General features: G+C 41.5%; 1 protein-coding gene across 1 annotated transcript in view; it reads left to right on the top strand.

The window, feature by feature from the left end:
• Positions 1 to 10,717: 10,717 nt before the first annotated feature.
• Positions 10,718 to 14,202, top strand: part of MRTFA (myocardin related transcription factor A) — a 50,262-nt gene continuing 46,777 nt past the window's right edge. The window contains exon 1 of the mRNA XM_054219709.1: positions 10,718 to 11,392. Within this exon, the coding sequence (XP_054075684.1) occupies positions 11,266 to 11,392 (127 nt within the window). The 5' untranslated portion in view covers positions 10,718 to 11,265. The remainder of the gene's footprint in view (positions 11,393 to 14,202) is intronic.

Raw genomic sequence — 14,202 nt, 5'->3', positions numbered from 1 at the left:
GGTCTAGGAGAGAGAAAACATCAGGCATCGAGGAAGAATGTACAGTGTTTGTCATACTTAAATAATTAAGAAATATATGAAATTAGAAGTGGGTAGTTTTTTAGGGTCCAGGGTACTTATCACTCTGGAGAATATTAAAAATATGTGCATTTCTCCAGAAATTTTTTTGTTTTGCCTTTACCCTGAGGTTGTGACCTATCTATGAATGGACAAGCAAATCTCTGGGAAAAGGGTGGTTACATGTCTATCACAGAATGGTTGAGGTTGGGAGGGACATTTGGAGGTCATCTTGTCCAACACCCCTGCTCAATCAGGGCCACCTAGAGCCAGGTGCCTAGGACTGTGTCCGGACGGCTTTTGCATATCTCCACAGATGGAGACACCACAAACTCTCTGGGCAATCTGTGCCAGTGCTCTGTCACCCTTCACAGTAAAAAAGCGTCTTCTGATGTTCAGAGGGAACCTCCTGTGCTTCAGTTTGTGCCCATTGCCTCTGGTCCTGTCACTGGGCACCACTGAGAAGAGCCTGACCCTGTCTTCTTTGCACCCTTCCTTCAGGTTTTTATATACATTGATAAGATCATCCTGAGCCTTCTGTTCTCCAGGCTGAACAATCCCAGCTCTCTCAGCCTTTTCTCATAGGAGAGATGCTCCAGTCCCTTCATCATTTTCATGGCCCTTTGCTGGACTTTGTCCAGGATGTCCATGTCTCTCTTGTCGCATGGTGTACCTTCTGAACCCAGCCATTCAGCCAGCTTTCAATCCACCTCACTGTTTCCTCATCCAGCCCATACTTCCATCAGCTTCTCTGTGAGGATCTTACAGCAGACAGTGTTGAAAGCCTCAGTGAGCTCAGGGTCCACAATATTGACTGCTCTCCCATCATCTTCCACGTCTGTGTCTCCACATCGTAGCTCAAACATAAAGACAGGTTTGCCCAATAGCTGTCCGTGTTCCAGCAAAAATATTTTCTGATAGGACAGAAGTGTGACTTGATAGTAAATTCTGGACTTACTATAGCATGGTTGCCAAAAGTAAGCATATGGCAATGTCTATACTGTTAAAATTGTTTTTGTTCTAAAGAGTTTGTTTGTAAGTGACTTCTGTTAAGCCAGCTGTTAGATGTATTGGGAGCGAGCAGCCAAGTCCTGTCAGATCATAAGAACTGGCAGGCGTACAAAAACCATATCTTTTTCAGTTGCATGTTTGTCTATTCAATTAGATCATCAACCTTTTATGCTTTTATGCAGTCCCCATTTTAGTTGTCTCTGTCTTGCATCTGGATTCATAAACTAGATTTAGTAGCCAAGGCGGGATGCTAGGATTTCTAATTGCAGTTCTGACACATAAACTCTGCGTTACCTGTAAATCTCTCTACTGGATTCAGCCCAGTTTATCAAACCAAAGGGGTTTTCATAGAATTGAATTGTCTAGAATCTATAAATATGAGGTTCTGACTGATGAGTTTTGATAACTCATACCAAAGGGACAAAAGAAGTTCTTAGAGGGGTGCCACACAGCTGATGAAAGAGAGTGACCGAAGAGGCTTCCCTGCGTATTGTTTCAGGTGAGCTCACAGATTTAGGAGGAGGGAAGCAGAACAGAAAGCTGAGGCCTGAATCAGAACGTAATGTTCCAAGCACAGTTATCTTTACAGTTATAAGCACTTAGGCTACATGTCTTTCAATGCTTTTAAGCCAGCTGGGGATTAAAATTCATAAGATTTGGCAGGTTTTACTGGGGCAACAGAAGAGCATACACCTTCATGGTTACTTGCCAGTTCTCTTTGCTTTCATGGCCAGGATTACCAGAACTTTTGGATACGAGATAAAGTTTGATTTAATAGTAATCATGCTCCTTGCAAAGGAGGCCTGTATCTTTGCTTCTTCCCTCCCCCCCACGTCCCCCCTGCCCCCAGATTTCTTTTGGGTAACCACATAGGTCAAATCAAACCACATGCAGTATTTTACTGTACTTTCCCTACTTCTCTGAAATCTTTTCTGCCTTAAACTTTTGCCAGTGATGGTAGTATTGTGGGCACTTAAAAAAACTGCAGTCTCACATACGTGGAAAGGTCTTTGGGGCAGAGGTTTGGAACATGGATCTGTGCAGGCTAAATTTAGGATGCAAAGCTACAGTATTACGTTTTGTGGCAATTTACTGTGCGTGTGAACTTACAGTGAGGTACTGAGCAGTAAAAGCAAGGTAGCTCACCCTGGTTTTCACTGCAGGGAACTCTTGCCTTTATGGCTCTGTCTGTGCAACATTAGTGTTTCTTGCTTGAGCCTGGTTTTTTGGTGAGTTTTTTTCCATCCAGACATGGTTCTTTTCAAATGCTTGAAAAATAGGATTTATCATGAACCACGTGAATATTTTAGGTCAGTTCAGGTTGTTTGGGGAAAATACTGTGTTTTGGTCTGGTACCTGTGAGTGCTGTCACCAAATAATTGGGGAGAGGTACAAATGATGTATGAACTGGGAGAAGTTGTACATTTCATACCAAGAGTCTGTCTTCTGTTACAGCATTGAACAGCTTGAAGGAAAATAATCCTTTCGTTTGATTAATGCAGAATACAATTTACTTAAAAATGTAGTCTTTGGAGAAGGAATGGCAGTACCGTCAAAACCACATCTTCCTGAAGTGATAGGCAAGTGAATGTCATGAAGGCATTAAAGGACTCCTTCCACTGAAGCATAACAAGGATATTCTTCCTGCTAATGAAATGCTGAATAATTTAGTGGCACACAGGTAAAAACTATCCCAAATCCAGCCTCACTCTGTCTCCTTCTAGAGATTTGTGCTTTATGTTGCACTTAGGTCTAAAATGTTTGCACATGTGGAGGGGAGATGAGTCCATACTAGATCCTGGAAGCCCTTTCCTTCTGTATCAGTGCAGCCCATTCCATGAAATTAAATGGTTGTGTGCCTTGACATTGTCTCAGACTTATTTTATGTTGTAGCTAAAGATTAAAACTTGAACACGCTATACATTTTTCTATTTGAAACATAAATTCAGTTGTCAAAGCTGCCATGACAACTTGAGATTGGCATCTGTCCAGGGGATAGCTGAGAGTTTTGGCACTAAATGAGGAGTTTGAGTGTTTGACGATGGAGGTGATTTATAGATCTTTGGCAATGCAGGAACTGAATTTTACGTTTTAAGGACAAAATTATTTCCTGTCTCACACAATCGTGACAATAGCTGTTTCTCACTGTGGGGTGAGATGAGCATCTGTGACAATGGAAAAGGAGAGCAGCACTTTCAGTGGCAGCTAACCACTGAATTGGCTTAGAAGTATCATAAAACTTCCTCTCCTACTTTACCTGATCCAAGCCTCCACTACTACCTGACTGTGACAAAGCATTCAAACAATTTTTAGATAAAAAGTTAACAGCACAAGAAACTCCACATCTAAAATTATTAACATTGGCTACTAACATATTAAAGGAATTGGATGGTTTACGGTCTTTTTAGAGTTATATCTCCATTAGTGCATAGTTGCTTTAAGTTGGGAAGCAGTCTACAACCACAAAGGGTAAGCAGACATTTTAATAAATATCTAGATTCTGAGATTGCAATTCCATATCAGATTAACCAAGGATAATTGTCCTATTGAGCCTCAACAATGTTGTTATTGCCCATGTAACTGATGTGTTTGGAGAAGAAACAGTAGCATTCTGAGCAAAAGTCACAATCCTGTAGTGAGAGTTTACCTAGTAGCTATTCTGCTAGTACAAACTGTGAAGCAAATGAAGGGTTTGCTAATCCCTTCACAAGTAGTGCGTGACCATGAGTACAGCCTGGCTGTTCCCTCTCTTGCTTAGGTAGTTTAAAAATAGACTGCATTTTCCAAGTGTTTGCAGGTAGCCCTTTTGTGCAGCAGGAGGGTTTGATAGAGAAGAAACCTTTCATTGCCAGAAGCTGAAAGGATGTGGGAGGAAGAAGTGTGGGATATCTTCTGCTCAACAACCACAGGAATTAGTGACATAACTTCTCAGACTCTTAGACATGCCTTAACACGAGGGGAAGGGTGCCTTTCTCCTGTCCTTTCCTAGTTATTACCTCCTAAAAAGAAATTGCTGTTTTAAGACAAATCCTAATTGCCTCCTTTTCTGCTCTGTCCTGCTCACTAACCCCCTTGGTTTAGCAGCCAGAACTTCCTCTTTTTTTTTCTGCCTTTGAGAGTAAAACCAAATGATTTGGGGTTTTCTGTTTTCACTTGTTCATAGTGGTTTAAATTAAAGCTGGAACATCTGCAAGAGGAAATGTTTTGAAAATTCTGGTCTCTTGTGCTCAGTGTTCTTCACCAGGCACAGTACATACTTACTCACATGTAAGTCTTCCTGCAATCTCTGGATGTTCCTGTCTGTCTGCGTGCGGTGATGGTAGTGGGGAAAATGCACATCTGCATGCGTGTGAGCACATTTGCCTACCCCTGGAGAGGTTAAAGTTGTTTGGGGTGCATGTGGGTGAATTAGCAGACCCAACTGTAGGTGAGAAGGCTGATAAGAACAAATTTAACTTTGTTGAATCTTGGGTGAGTGTCTCTGGCTTGAAACCTTTGACTGTTTTATAACAGGTAAACTATTGCTCCTAGGGAAGAACAGGGAACTATTACTCTTATTTTCTTTGGTCTGAAGTAATTATTTTAGAGCAAGATGGGTAATAACTGAACTAAAAGAATATATAGGAATTCTGTTGTGGTTCCAGCTGGAGCAGATCTAAGTTAAGCCCCTCCACTGGAGGTACCCGCCCCACATTTGAGATGCCGTACTTGATGTGTGAGCTCTCACTGTGAAGCTCGTTGGCTTAGCAAAGGTAATTTGAGCTAATCTTTCTAACTTTGCACTGGAACAGAGTGAGAGCATTCATACAACTAGTTCTGGGGGCTCAGCAAGGGGTGGTAACTTGAAGAAGGGCTAGTAACTTTGAACTATAAAGAGGTATGTGACAGTGTTTGCATCTAACCAGAATTTATAAAACAAAATGGTAAAAATAACAAATAAAATGTGTTTGGATGTGTATTTTTAATTTACTTGCTTGTTTTTGTTGGGCTCATATGCACAGTGGACTGCAGTTGTTTGGGAACTAGCTATAAACTTCTTTATCTTAACCCCTCCACTTTCCCCCTGACCTCTACTGTGAAGTTTTCTTTTGTGGACAGAGTTCCTCCACTACATTAGCCAGAGAAACCTACCTACTAGTTGCATTTCTTCTCTTGGATAGAAATCTCTATATAGGCAGCACCATTTTGTAGTCAAGGAGTGTATGTGCAGCTTTCTAGAGGACAGCATTGACAGAACTGTTGCCAGTGGTTTTCACAAGAAAATCCAACTTTAAAAAAAAAAAAGTTAATTTAACCAACTTGTCTTTAAAAGTTGCACCACTTTCTTTGTGTAGATGACACGTTCTGAGTGTACCGATCCCATGTAGTAATATTAGAAGCATGTGCTTTTGTTTGGATATGATCTAGAGTAGGATAGATTTCTGAACTGTTTCCTTCTCTTCATCACCCTTTGGCATCCTCAGTATAACAGGTCCTGGAGAAAGGGCGGGCAGAGGAGAGCATGGACCACAAGTGAAACATCATCTCTGCTTCTCTTCCTCTCTCCCCTTCCTTTCTGCCCTTGTAGTAATATTGCTGCAGTCTCTTTGCAGATGACCTTTGGTCAGCAGCACTGACCAAGTGAGTTCTTGGTTTGGGGAGGGAAGAGGTGAGAAAAGCAAAGGTTTTGCTGCTTCTCCTTCCTCCTCAGGTCTGCAGAGCCTGGGAGAGAGGCGGGGCTGAGTGGCTCGGTCTTAGGGGGAGGGGGAGGAGGAATTGCTGTTGCAGTCTCTCCACACCTCACTTACAATGTTGACTTGCCTTACTGGTTGGAAACTGCTTATCTACGGAGTTAATCAAATGCAGATCAGCGTTGCATTCTTTGGGCTGAACTGATTCTTCTTGCTCCTGTGTTTTGCAGATAGGGATCGTGGATTTCATGTGCGTGTTTTCAGGGAAAGGCAAACTGACATCTTGGCTGAATCCCAAGGAATGGGGTGGGTGGCAGAGTTTATATATGTGCTGGGGGTTGATTTGGCTCTAGCTGCTGTGTAAAGTTCACTTTGGCAGCTGAAAGATGCAGAGAGAAGCACTTTCAGAATTAGAGACAGTGAGGTAATGAGAAAGTGACATAGGAAAGGAAGTGGTGGGGGGGAGGAGAGGGCTCAAAACGCGCCTTGACATCATCTGATAGGTTTTCCAGCCTGTGCAGCAGCTATTTTTGTGCTTTCAACTTGCAGTATTTACAGCTCAATGACAGCCAACTTGCCAAAAGTGGGGGTGGTGGTATATCCCAGAGTGGGCTGGGGGACTAAAGAGCCACTCAAAAGCTACGGCAAAGGTCCAGGTTCCCAGGCATGCCTGCTGCTGTTGCCTTCTTTTACATCTGCATGGTGGTTTACCTTTGGCTACCTGTCACGTCTGGGAGATTTCTGAATGATGACTGGCAGCACAAGCTGTCACCAGCTAGTTGAAAAGATCGGAGTATGTAAACTGCAGGCTCTTCCTGAGAACTGGAGAAGCAAGAATGTACAGTGCTCCCAGCTTGGTGTTTCCACCTCTTCCTGAAGGTCACTGTTGGTGGGAGGCAGGATCCTGGGAACATCCAAAGCAAACTCACATTACATAAATGTGATCCTTAGCTGAGACAAAGTAAGCGACACAAGTGTCATTGTGAAGTCTTGTATTCATTTTGAAGTACAAAACAAATAGAGCCATAAGACATCAAAGCTTTACAGTGATGTAGGTGCAGCATTCTGTTATTTTTCCAGCTTTCTAGCTTGCTAGAAATATCGGAGACAGATCTTCAAATGTAGCGGGCTTATACTTCTTTCTAAGGGTTCATCTGTCTTAAACCTTGACTGAGGTCTTTCTCATGTAGCCTGAATGTGCATATATTGCAGCTGTTTCCCAGTTTTTAGCAGTACATTGTTTGGATTTCATCATTAAATTGTGTGCATGCAGATCCTCACAGCCATTGTGTCATCTGAGAACGTTATTACTGGGGGAAGGAAGACAGAGAACCTGCTGCAGGGAGGACTGGAGGTGAAAGGAAGAAAAAAAGCACATTTTAAATTGGTGTGAGTGGGTTGTCAGCAAATTTTCTATCTCATCATTAATTTGAATTTAAAGAATACATTCATTTTTGGAGATAAAACTAATTATGTGGTTTTGTGTTACAGCTGATCCAAAGCCTAACCTTTGTCAAGACTGTTGTAGTCTCTCTCTCTCTTCCCAGCCATGTTCACCAGCCACGAGCTCTGTTGCTTATCACACCTGTTGGTAATGCTGTTTAGTAGGTTGAATTGGGTCATTAAGATACCAGATGAATGTCAGAACTGATTTTAAGGGGGCTAAGAGCATGTGTGGCTGGGGGAAGGACTGGAGCAGCTGAACTGGGAGAGATCCTTTTGGTGGGAGCAAGCTTTAAGCTGTAGCACCTTGCAGGTCTGATACTAACTCTGCACAAGCAAAATTTTGTATGCTCCTGGAATTTAGAGGTCAAATATCATCTATGGCAGGGTTAGAACTTAATGTGAGAGTGGTTCACTCTTTCATATTTCTCTTCTAGCACAGAATAGGAATTTGAAAAAGCTGCTGCTTATATGCTGTGTTGGCTTTTGAGGATAGAAAAATAAAAGAAGAGAAAGTTAATGAATTTGTTCAGAATAGTAAGTAATGATAACTGGCATTCAAATACAAGTGTTGCATCCTGTGCCCACCAGGCTTCAGAACTAGCAGCAGTATCTGTGCAAGCCATATGTGCATCTGATGTTACATTTTATTTCTGTGTGAGGATATCAATGTTAATGAAGCATCTTGAGGAAGAATACATTCCCACTGTCTGTATGTCATTTCACATTTGAAAGTCAAAGGATGTAAGGCTCAACAGATGTCTCATGGGCAGATTCTGAAATTTTGGCCTGATGCTTTCCAAACCAGAAATCTGTGGCAAATACCTAGGTCCTTTTGTTAAAGGTTATCTTCCTGCCAAGGGCACTGCTGCCAATTCCAGAGTAAAGGTTGTACAAGACACTGAATGTTGGACATGCATTGGTGTGGGTTGATCCTGCTTTTCTAGAGTGGTTAAGCAACTGAAACTGTTGTTGAAAACCCTACCTCTGCCGTGAAATGGACCTTCTCTTCTACTCTGCTGATTTCCAAAGTAACTGTCAGAGTTACCCATCAGGCCTTACTTTTTCTTACGGTGCATTGACATCTCTGTCCGTGTGATCATTGATCAGACTTTAAGATCTCTTACCAGTACATCAGGATCCAATAAAACAAATTAAACTTTTGTTTAACTTTTTGATGCTGGTCAATGTCTGGCAGTAGTGTCAGGGTTTCATACAAGGTTGCTCTTGGTCTTTACTCATCTATCAGAATGCATATTTTGCAAGGAGGTACCCCACAAGTGCTTGTTGAAGATATCCTCCAACCTGGGCCCCTTGGAGTTTGTCTTCTTACAGCATGTAGGGCATTGTCCAAGTCCTTTTTGGAGTGTTCTGGCCCATCTTTTTCTGTTCTGCATAATTGCTTCTTCTTTCAGAACACTAAATAGCTCTGTACAACAAATTTGATGCTGTAGGACAAAATTTTAGAATATCTTACTCAGCAAAGTAAAGAGTTATGTACCTACAATTGAGCCAATCGGGTGTTTTTCTTTCCAAGCTGTTCACATAGGAAGAAAGGTATGTCTATATACATATTTGCAGCTCTGCAATAATACATTGAGAGGATCAAACCTTCATCAAGTTGGAGTTATCAATTACAGCAGCATAGGTTTGGTTACATCATCAGATTGTGAAAACTGGCAAAATATTTTATGTATTTCAGCTGTTTGGTGCGCCACTCTTTTTTTCAGGTCTTAGAGTTTTCTTTGTCAGAACTTGGGCTACATCTTAGGGCTGTTTTGGCAATACCTGGGTATTGGTGAGTCAGCGGGATGGAGCAACTGGCTCACGTTTCCCAGGCCTTGTACACTGTAGTGAGCTGCTAGCTCAGAGGCCCTGGGTGGCAAAGTAATAGCAGTCTTTGACTTCTGTAGTTGAATCTTGTCATTTCCATCACCCAGATGGTGTATTGCTTGCCAGAAGGAGTAGGACTCAGTCTGGCACGGGATAGTTGTTCTTTAGTTATTACAGTAATTATGGGACCTGTCTGCACAGAGTGTCGGGCCTGATTTGAATGTGCAGTTGTGTGTTGCTGCTGAAAGCAGAGATCTGGACAGTGTGTTTCTATCTCCCCTGCTTCATCCTGGCTTTAGCACTCCTGTGGTCTGCCAGGTCAGCTTCCCCAGGCAGCTCTCTGCAGCGTCACGACTGCTTATGCTCACGCAAAAGCAGACTCATCTATTTATGCAGTAATTTGACCTTATTGGCCAAAGTTCATTGTGAAACTGAACCCTTTACCTGACTTTTACAAATCCTAAATTTAAGATGAGAGTTTGGGTTGAGTATACATTGGTAATTTAGGTATAATGCGATTACAGAGCTTTATATGATCACCAAAGATATGTTTTACCCACAGGAACTTTAAAGTTTTGATTATTTTCTGAGTGAAGGTTGAATATTTCAAAGTAAGAAGAGTACTGTTGAAGGTACTCAGAAATGTCACTGATGCCATCTAGCATCATTATTTAGTAAACGTAAAATTCTGTATATTAGTTTTTAGTTTATAACTTAAAATATGTTAGATTGTTTTGATCCTCTCATGCAGTTTATGGCAGAGTTAGTCATGCTTTTTAAATTTGTTTGAACACCACTTTTCTAGAGATATTAGCTTCATTATTAGAGACTTTTTTTCCCTGTGGTTTTTATTCCAGCCTTACTTTATAAAATGGCTTGGATGCCTCTTGAACTATTCGGAGATGAGAAATTTTTGTCTTGATTGGGGCTGGAGGTGGGGAGAGGGCAGAATATGAAATGGAGACTGCTCCAATAGTGTTTAGAGTATTCACCTTCTTATTTTTGTAATGTCCATGTGGCTAGCTTTGCTTCAGGCTTGTAGGATGACATCAATTACTATTCATCTTCTTTTTTTTTTTCTGGAAAAATACCGGAATACTTTTTTCCAGGTATGTGTATTCATTGGACAACTCTTTTTTTATTATTTTATTTCCTATTTTTCTTTTTTTTTTTTTTCTCAGACTTCATTGCACCTTTTTATGATGCATGCTTAGCGAGATTACAAACCAACAAAGCCATGAGCTGGGGTGGAGCGTGCTTTTCCCTGGCCACTTCCAATTCCAGTACCATGCTGGGTAGTAGGTATAACCAAAGTTTGTCAACCATATGGCACCTGTTCATGATGCACATTAAATAAGCTCCAGGTGAGATGACTGCTTCCATAAAAGCACAGACTCTGACGTTTTAGTGCTTGCAGTAGAGGGTTATTGACTGGGGGCTGCTGATTATCTTCAGGTAGGTGTATCTACTAGGATTTAAGGGAAGAGGTGAGAATGTGTGCTTGCACAGAACTAGCCTGCTGTTACTGATATGTGGTCTCAGAGCAAATGCATATAAGAACTCTGTTTCCTGAATTATCAGTTTAGCTTTCTTCACAACTAACATTCCCATTTCTAATAGTTTAAACGGGAAGGAAGAAAAGGCAGCGTGGTTTCTGCACTCAGAGTGGTGGTGTTCTCCTAGCTGTGTGCACGCGTGCTTACAGCCGGGAGGTGCAGGGGGAGAGAGGGTAGTGCGAGAGGGTAGTGCGCAATCACATGATATTGCCTGTCTGGCAGGTGTCTGTAGTGTGAGTAGAGAAACCAACTGTTCACTATTTTGGGTGAATGAGGTTCGCTGTTACTGCAAGTGGCCCCATGGAGAAGTCCACGCATCTGTTGATAAGCACCGCTCTGCATACTGGGATCCTGCATGCTTATAGCCGCTTGCTGAAACACTGAAGTTTCTGTCTGAGCTTTGAGATAGTAGGAAGAACAGTTTTGCCAAGAGCCTTGCTGATTTTAATCTTTAGATGTTGGCTGTCAGGATTTGTCTGTGCCTCGAGTACCTCTCTGTTCCTATGCAAGCACAGCCTTGGAATCTAGCAGTAAACTAATTTTTTTTTTCCACTCTCCCGCTTGGTGCAGTGATCGAAACCTGGTAGAGAGGGATTGCGGTTGGGTCTCTTGTGAGGATTAAGCACCCCTTCCACTAGCCTGGGACGCCTCCTGTGTTACAGAATCTGCCTTCAGGTCCAGGGATTTCCTCTAATATGTTGGATAAAGCCAAGACACTCCAGCCTGCCTATGTCGGGATTGTGCCGCTTGCAGAGACTGTGTCAAAGCAAGGGAAGAGCTGTTCAAGCACATATCAGGATTCATACCACAGCTTACGAGAAGGTTAGCAGGCTCCGCTTTCTTTGTTGTAGGCACTGTATAATTGGTTTGTGGGTTGGGTTTTTTTGTTGTTGTTATTTTTTTTCCTCTTGCATACTGAATCTGCCTGCTTTTTCTTTTCTGGGCAGTAGTCCAGATTTTGGGTTTCCCACTGACTCCTGTGACCTGTTGTCCCCGAGGACGCTTATAAGCATGTCACAGGACAAGGTTGGAGCTCTGTATATAGTGACTTGCGGTGCCTGGACCCTGGGACAATTTCACTTGCATTTGGAAGTTTTAATTTCAGAGTTTAAATTTCTTCTTCTCCTCTATGTCTATAGGGCTCTTGGAAGCAATGCTTTAAGGCTGTTTTATTAAAGGTATAAAGGCTTGTTCTGGAGAGGCAAGTTTGCTTTGAAGGAGAGAGAGTATCGTGTTTTAAGTTTCAGTATATTGCTGTTAGGAGAATATGCAAGGAGTGGGGTCTGTATATCTAAATGTGATTCTGTTTTAGATAATGGTATTCTCCTACAAATACATCTGATTTTTTAGGGGGGGTTGACAATTCTGAAAGGTTATGTAGACAAGCAGAGGTCAAATTTCAGGGAGTGATATCTGTGAGGAAACAAGAAGATCTGCAGGGACTGAGAAAAGATTGAGAAGATGAAAGCTGACAGTGATCCATTCATAGTGCGCAGCATAATAAATAGCAACAAACAGGAACCAAGAAAAGATTACAATGAAGAATAGCAGAACATAACAAAATGCCAATGGCAAACATAACAAGATTTGTGTTTTATCGGGAATACTGGATCTGTCTAGCTACAGGTGAAATCTTAATAGGAGCTTGCAGGAGTGAACAAAGATCTTGAGTACAGTGGCCTCAGAAATACGGTGATGACTGATTTTGAGAGCAAGTAATGTGATGTGAGAGGAGCAGAGAATTATTTTCAGTGACATTTTGGACACAAAAGCAAAGTAAAGTGTGGTAGGAGCTGAGGACAAAAAGCCAGATAGAATGAGGCCATGTTTGTTGTGGAAAGATGGACAGTGTACGCAAGATGATTTTAGCATTTGCATTTAGAGGCTTTTTCTCTCATATGCAGCTCTAGGCCTGCTGAGCCTGCCAAACAAAACGGTTAAGTTTCTCTTTTGTCACTCCCCTCACCAAGCCTCTTTAACAGATACGAAGAGTTAGGTTGTTATTAGGTTTTTAAAATATTACTATTTTTGTTGCTTGTTTTCATTGGAATACTCTTTGACGAACGAATATGGAAAAGGAAAAGAAAACTGAAGTCACAGTCCTCAAATTCAAGTTTGGGAGTCATAAATTCATTAGTATAGGCAGTATTCCCAGATTACTTTGCTCTGGAGGCAAAGAACTGCAGCACATCAATCTTCGGAGGAAAAAAACAAACCAAAATTTAAAAAAGCCTGAACTTGCAGCTGTCTTGTATTTGCAAGGCATTGATTTTCACAGAAGGTGACCACTCTGCATTTGGATGTGCCAGGATACGTCTTTCATCCAGTCACTAAATATCACAAGCTCTACAGTGGGATAACACGGGGAATGAGGAAAATGCAATTCTGTAGTACTTTAATCAATATAAAAATGTTTGCTGCTCTCTCGAGGTGAATTAAGGTCATTGAATTCTTGTATAATTATGATTATTGAAAAAGCTGTGTTGACCCTGCAAAGTCTAGCAGTATCATCAGCCTGCCCTATGTCTAATTCATGATACTCTAGTATCATATGGGATGAGGAAGGTTACTTTCTACCAGCTACCAAACAGAGAGGGTAGGGAAGAGAAATAAATGCTTTCAGCTTCTTTTGTGTCAGAAGAGAAAAGAATAATCCTTTAGCTTTGCTGCTGCTCCATTCAAGTCTCCTGCAGTCTCGGGATGCCTGTTGTATTTATGTTGTACTGTTCACTGTATTTTGCAGAGCCAAATCTCACAGGCAGTGGAGAAGCAGATGCACTCACATGTAAACCCTTACTGAAGCTCTGAAAATCCAGAATAGGACTTGAGATGAAACTATGATGACTGTTTTACTGTCTTGGTCCCCTAAAAATGGGACAGCTTAGTTTATCACCCAGGACAGAAAATTCATGCACTTCTCTTCCTCACTCTTTACCACACACACAGATGAATGGGTGCCAAGTCTGCTTTGTCCTCTTTATAAAGCCAGGAAAATAAGGGGTGTCTGTATTATGCCGACAATGCTCATACCTGTTCTCTTAATGAATGAGAAGTGGCTATCTGGAACAGACTTCATCTTGTTTCTTTGCCTCTGGAAAACAGATGGTCTCCTAAATCTGATTTATTTATTTTTTTGAATTGGGACTTGACATTGAAGTTTGGGAACTGCTGATCCTTTCCACACAGAAATGGATTTGACATGGGGAAGTCAAAGAACATATGCTTGTATTTTTCAAAGTATGTGTTGGGGCAGTTATTTGTAAAATTTCTAAAATTCAGGAATCCATAAACATGTTTTCTATTCAAGAATGCCTTGGAATGATTTAGTTTTCAAATACCACAGCCCAGTTTGCAGTTCCTAGACCAGTTAACTCAACAGTATGGTAGCCCTTCATGAAAGATAGGAGGAGGGAACTGCAATCTTTAGAAAATTTCAGAAAGCTACTCAAAAACCGATTAGCATTCATGTGAGTCTAGCTTAGAATTAAGTACTTCCAAAAGTAAATTCCAATTTTTCCACTTCTGTGCAACATCTTTTATTCGTTGCTCTTAAACTAAATACTTTTTTTGGCACGTCCTCCCTTGAAAAATGTTCAGTGTGACTTGGGGGCTGACAGTGAAACTCACCTGTC

The sequence above is a fragment of the Rissa tridactyla genome, chromosome 1 (assembly GCF_028500815.1).
Source record: "Rissa tridactyla isolate bRisTri1 chromosome 1, bRisTri1.patW.cur.20221130, whole genome shotgun sequence".
NCBI lineage: Eukaryota > Metazoa > Chordata > Aves > Charadriiformes > Laridae > Rissa > Rissa tridactyla.
Note: the sequence above shows the minus strand (reverse complement) of the source record. Positions and strands in the feature narration are given on the sequence as shown.